Source organism: Myotis lucifugus, unplaced genomic scaffold, assembly GCF_000147115.1.
Source record: "Myotis lucifugus unplaced genomic scaffold, Myoluc2.0 scaffold_336, whole genome shotgun sequence".
NCBI classification, from domain to species: domain Eukaryota; kingdom Metazoa; phylum Chordata; class Mammalia; order Chiroptera; family Vespertilionidae; genus Myotis; species Myotis lucifugus.
The window spans coordinates 818133-823442 of record NW_005871384.1 but is presented as its reverse complement, the minus strand read 5'-3'; the positions used below and the strand labels follow the sequence as shown (position 1 = coordinate 823442).

Genomic DNA, 5310 nt, shown 5'->3' with positions numbered 1-5310 from the left:
GCCCTCCTCCTCCTTCCCTTCCATTCTGTATGAAAATGGAAAAAAATATATCCTCAGGTGGAGATTAAAAAAATAAATTCTAGACAAGAATATGTACCAAGTAGCATTCTAAAGGCATTGTATATTTCAGAGAGAGGATACAGATATTGATTGCCTTTAGAATGTGTTTAGTTAAGCACACATGCTTTTTTTAAAAAAATCTCAAGGGAAACCACTAAAAAAAATAGAAATCCTTCTGCATGAGGAAGTGGGAGGTGGGAGAAGGAGAGAGGAAGGAATTAAACTAAACCAACAAATGCTGAAGTTCTCAGCTGTACCTAATAATGAAACAGTCTCCTTCCTATTTAAGAAGTTGATGATATTTTTCTAAAACCTAATTGTAATGTGTGTGTGTGTGTGTGTGCACGCGCGCGCACATTTTGGCCAAGAGTCAGTGAATATCCCCACTGCAGGAAAGCCCTCCCCTTCCTGCCATTTCATTCTCTCCTTTGGATATATTTTTCCAGGAAGTTCTTCTGATTGATCCAAGCAGCTGCAGAGCAGAGAGCAAGGAAATTCCCAGGTGCTTCCCAGGTTGAACAACAAGAATAGACACTACCAACATCACATCTGCCAGGGTCTCCAACATCAGCTGTTCTCGAAGGTGCCAAGAAAGCCCAGACACCTATCCCCACCGCTGCCTTCTGCAGCAACCACAGGGCAGAGAGAGGGTGGAGCCATGAGCCAAAGGCCAAGAACACAGTGTTTCTTCCACCAAGAAGCCTGGTCGGCTCAGGGAGGGGATGCCAAGCTCTGACTACAGGGTGTTTTGTTTTGTTTTTTGTTTGTTTTGTTTTGAATATGTTTTTATTGATTTGAGAGGGAGAGACAAAGAGAGGGAGAGAGAGATAGAAACATCAGTGGATAGGCTGCCTCCTGCATGCCCCCTACTGGGAATTGAACCCAAAACTCTGGCATGTGCTTAGACCAGGAGTTGAATCAGTGACCTCTTGGTGCATGGGATGATGCTCAACCAATTAAGCCACATTAGCCAAGCTGATGACTGCAGTTTTTAAAATGAACAGGACTGGGTTTTGAACATCAAACCTGAGACCATTTTAATGACCAAGCTGTGGAGTCTGGAATCTGGTCCTGATGGTGAAGGATCCAATATCCAGTGGAAGTAGGGCGTTTACAAAACCCCTACTGTCAGAGCACGCAAGAGCTCTGCACAAGCACTGCTGCTCTGAGTTGTTCTGAGTCCATGTATTCTTCTAAATTCTCCCCTTCAACTACACCAAGCACAAGGCAGGCTCCTTCTCAAACCCTGCCCACTGTACTAACTGTTGGGAACTTAGTCCAAGTTCCTCCTTTATCTTCTGCTCACTAGTTACAGGTATTGGGTCCAAGCCCCCCTGCCTGGGGCTGGGCCTCCGGTCAGAGAAACAGGTCAATTCTTGGCGGAAGGGCAGATGGAGAAGCCATGAGAATTGACCTGTGTATATATATATAGTAGGTATATAAGAATGAGTCTTTATTGCAGAAGCCAGTGGCCACATAGCTATCAGACAAGATAATTCTTTACAGCAAAGTCCATACAGGCAAGCAGCCAGACACCGGCTGGTGAATACATATTTTTCTCACATAGTAGCATTAATCTCTGTACCCACAGTTAGTATCTGAGCAGCCGCATGCTGCCCCAGACTCACCGCCTTACATCGTAGCCATGTCAGCTCTCAGCTCTGTCTGAGCTCGCTAGCCTCTCCTGCACACATAGGAGCTGCATTCTCTGTGCCTATCTTCTCTGAGCTCTCTCTAGCTCTGCGCTGCCCAGCTCTCTCTGCTCTGTCTAGCTGACTTCTTCACACACAGTCCTTCTGGTCAGTGACCTGTATATTACTCCAGAGACAAAGAAGGCTAGTTGCCAACAGTGCCATCTATCATTTGGATTACAGAAGGGCACAGTGCACCGTGTGTCTTTGCACCCGCTCACGGTGTCTTGGCCTGATTACGATTCCCAGGCTCGGAGGCTGATAAGGGTTCCCAGGCTCAGGGCAGCCTTGACCAGCTGGTGCACTCTGAACAGCGTCCCCACACCAGGTCAAAGCAGTGGTGAGAAAAGAAAACTAGAACCATTTCCTGTTTATACTCTAAATGGTTTTAAATTCTTCAAAAAATGTATTATATAAACATAGGTTTGGGTTATTGCCTAACCCCGTGTCAGGGTCGTGATTCATTTTCATCTGTATATATACAGCTTTGCCGCCAAGACTGAGTTGTGCAAATAGACAACTAGCGGTTGGTTTTTCTAAGTGAACAAAAGCCAGGGGAGGGGGCGTGACATCTGATGTCCTACAAATAAGGAAAACAAAAATTCAGAAACTTGGAAGGAAATTCACAGGATGAGGAAGAGGAGGACAGGGAGCCAGAAAGTGGGGGTGTAGAGGGACCGAGGTGGGGGGAAGAACATCTTTCCTCAGAGATTTAGAAACTTTAGAGGAAAAATAAGAAATTGCCAGACTCCAACAGTAAAAGACCATTTCATGCAAAAACGACCGAAAAAGGGGGAGCGAGGGGACAAGTTGACATTTACTTACTAGAATGAAAAATTAAAATAATTTCTAACTGATCTGGCCATAAAAGGACTGGCTTGGAAACTCTGGAGCACAGAAATTAATAGCATTAATTCCTGATTTCTAAAGAAGAAAATAAAGATGCTTCCTCTTTCCAGTATCTTTGCTACTGCCCTGCTTGTCTTTTTATTTCTTTTTTCTTTTTCTTTTTTTTAAAAAATATATTTTATTGATTTCTTACAGAGAGGAAGGGAGAGGGATAGAGAGTTAGAAACATCAATGAGAGAGAAACATCGATCAGCTGCCTCTTGCATACCCCCTACTGGGGATGTGCCTGCAACCAAGGCACATGCCTTTGACTGGAATCGAACCCCGGATCCTTGAGTCCGCAGGCCAACGCTCTATCCACTGAGCCAAATCGGTTAGGGCTCCATTGATTTTTAGAGTGGGAGGGAGGGAGAGAGGCCTATTACTGGTTGTCTCCGGTACATGCCCTGACCCGGCTGGTGATCGATTGAGCCTGAAACTAAGGTAGGTACATGCCCTTGACCTGGAATGGAACCCAGACCTTCTTATGCATAGGCCAATGCTCTAACCACTGAGAAACATCAGCCAGGGCCACTCGGTCTCTCTTAAGACTACTCAGCTCTGCCCTTGTAGTGTAAATAATGCATAAACAAGTGCCTGTGGCTATGCTCAATAAAACTTTACTTACAAAAATAGGTGGCAAACAGAGTTAATCCTCAGGCTGTAATTTGGCAACTGCTGTCCAATACCCCTGTTTACTGCTTCAATACTCTGAAGTATTTCTGCCTCATGTCTGTGACCTTTCGTTACACAAGCTCATGTACAAATCTCTAAGGGTGATGCTAGTGGGAGCCCTGAGGAGACACTCTGGGCCTTCCACTCTCAAATCCTCGCTTCTCCCCTACCCCAACCCCATTCCCTCCCCACCCCCACCCCTCAAGGCCTTGCCCAGTCCATTAGCACAGCCTCTGAGGCTGTATTATGCGCGGGTAAAGGTGGGGCTCTGGGCCAGGTGGCTTTAAGACCAGTTCTTCTCCTGTGGGTCTGCTAAGCAATAAAACCTGCCTCACAGAGATTTCAAAGTCACAATGGAGATGCAAGGCTGCTTGCCATGTTGGACTCGAGAACAGAATCTGTCACACTTTAATTCTACAGACCATAACCTGCTTTCCTACCCTTCAGAAATCCTTACATCTCTATATTTACATATGTATTTTGGACAAAAAGGAGTCACATGCTAACCTGACAAGCTTAGGGAAGGCCTGTGTAACTCAGAGACCTACAATAACCACAAAGGATGATATGAAATTAAAATTTTTTTAACTAAAAAGCAGTTTATGGTGGATAGTCACTCTGTGGAGACCACACATCTCCTCATTACTATTGAGTTAACTATTGACTGTTAACTATCCTGCACCCACCTAAATAAAAGAAGTATGTGTTTATCATTTTACTTTGTATTCAATCCCAGAGGTTTCCCTGCTTTGCTTTCTCCCACCTCCCTAATCTATCACCAATGGATTTCATGTAACCCACTTACTTCTCCTCTTTTGATTATAATGTATAAGGTGCAAAACTGCCATTCTCCAGATCATTATCTCAATCTGTTGAGATTCTGCTTCCTGGCAATTCTCAACAGTTTGGCTTAAATAAACTCAAAAAATTCTTTACAGGTTTGAATGTTTCTTGCATTAACAGTATCTATGTGTAAAGAGAATGAAAAAGGTGAAAAACAAATTGATCATATCATTTACAATGAAAATGAGGAATGATAATAGGCGTGTGTGTGTGTGTGTGCACACGCGCACGTGGGCAGAGAGCAAACCAACACTAATATAGCTGCAAGGAAGGAGAGCCACCTAACCCGTGCGAGTTTGCGAGGGAGGGAGGGAGGGAGGGAGGGAGAAAGAAGGGAGGGAGAGAGAGAGAGAGAGAGAGAGAGAGAGGAAAGTGGGGAGAGGAAGGAAGCTAAATTAGGGGGAAATCTTGTTCCATGCTTCACATAGTTCTGTAAATCCCACGGGTCAAGGTTGCAGATACCTAAAGATAATCTCAGTAGGCAAAAAAATTCTAAGTATATGAGAGTAATTTTCACTTTACACAGAATGTCATAAAAAGCAGTTTTGCCACTTGGGATATAAAGCAGAATGTAATTCAATTTCGTCTTATTGGGACCTTGTTTCCTTGTCACAGATCAGCTCTCATGTAATTCCACATGTATCAACACAGAGAAAGACCGTTCATGGCACACCTTTCTTAAGCAAAGAGAGACCACATCCTTGTTGTTTTAAAGTATTTGTTATTATTGTTTCTATTTAATCAGCCTTCACTGAATTAAGGGCACTGGGGTGAGGATGGTGAGGAAAGGAAGAGGGGCTGGACAGTGGTCTAAGGAGAGACAAGTATGAGGGACAAGGCAGTGAGGGGCCCTGGGAGAGTGCACTGTGGTCTCCACAGGCCCTGAGCTACTCTGGAGGGACAACGGGGGTCCCGGCGGGGTCTCTGGCCACTCACTGAACCGTGGCAGACGTGGTCTTCTCCTTGGAGGGAGAGGTCGGCACTGAATTCTCCCCTCGTAGCCTCCTCTCGGTTTCTTCCTCACCCTAAAACAGACAGGGGTGAGTCACCTCTTGGGGAGAAAAGGATGGGGCAGAGGCAGCTTCACAGAACTTGAAATCAGGAAAAGGAGAGGAAGGGAAAGGTAACAGACGGTAACAGAGGAAGGGGTGCT

The 5310-nt window shown here is 45.0% G+C and overlaps 1 protein-coding gene across 3 annotated transcripts in view; it reads right to left on the bottom strand.

Annotated features, from left to right (window-relative positions):
- Nucleotides 1-4864: 4864 nt before the first annotated feature.
- The window catches only part of TMEM176B (transmembrane protein 176B), a 13584-nt gene continuing 13138 nt past the window's right edge, over nt 4865-5310 (bottom strand). For all 3 annotated transcript variants that reach the window (XM_023764557.1, XM_023764558.1, XM_014466397.2), the window contains one exon: nt 4865-5182. In XM_023764557.1, coding sequence (XP_023620325.1) covers nt 5090-5182 — 93 coding nt within the window. In that variant the 3' untranslated portion in view covers nt 4865-5089. The remainder of the gene's footprint in view (nt 5183-5310) is intronic.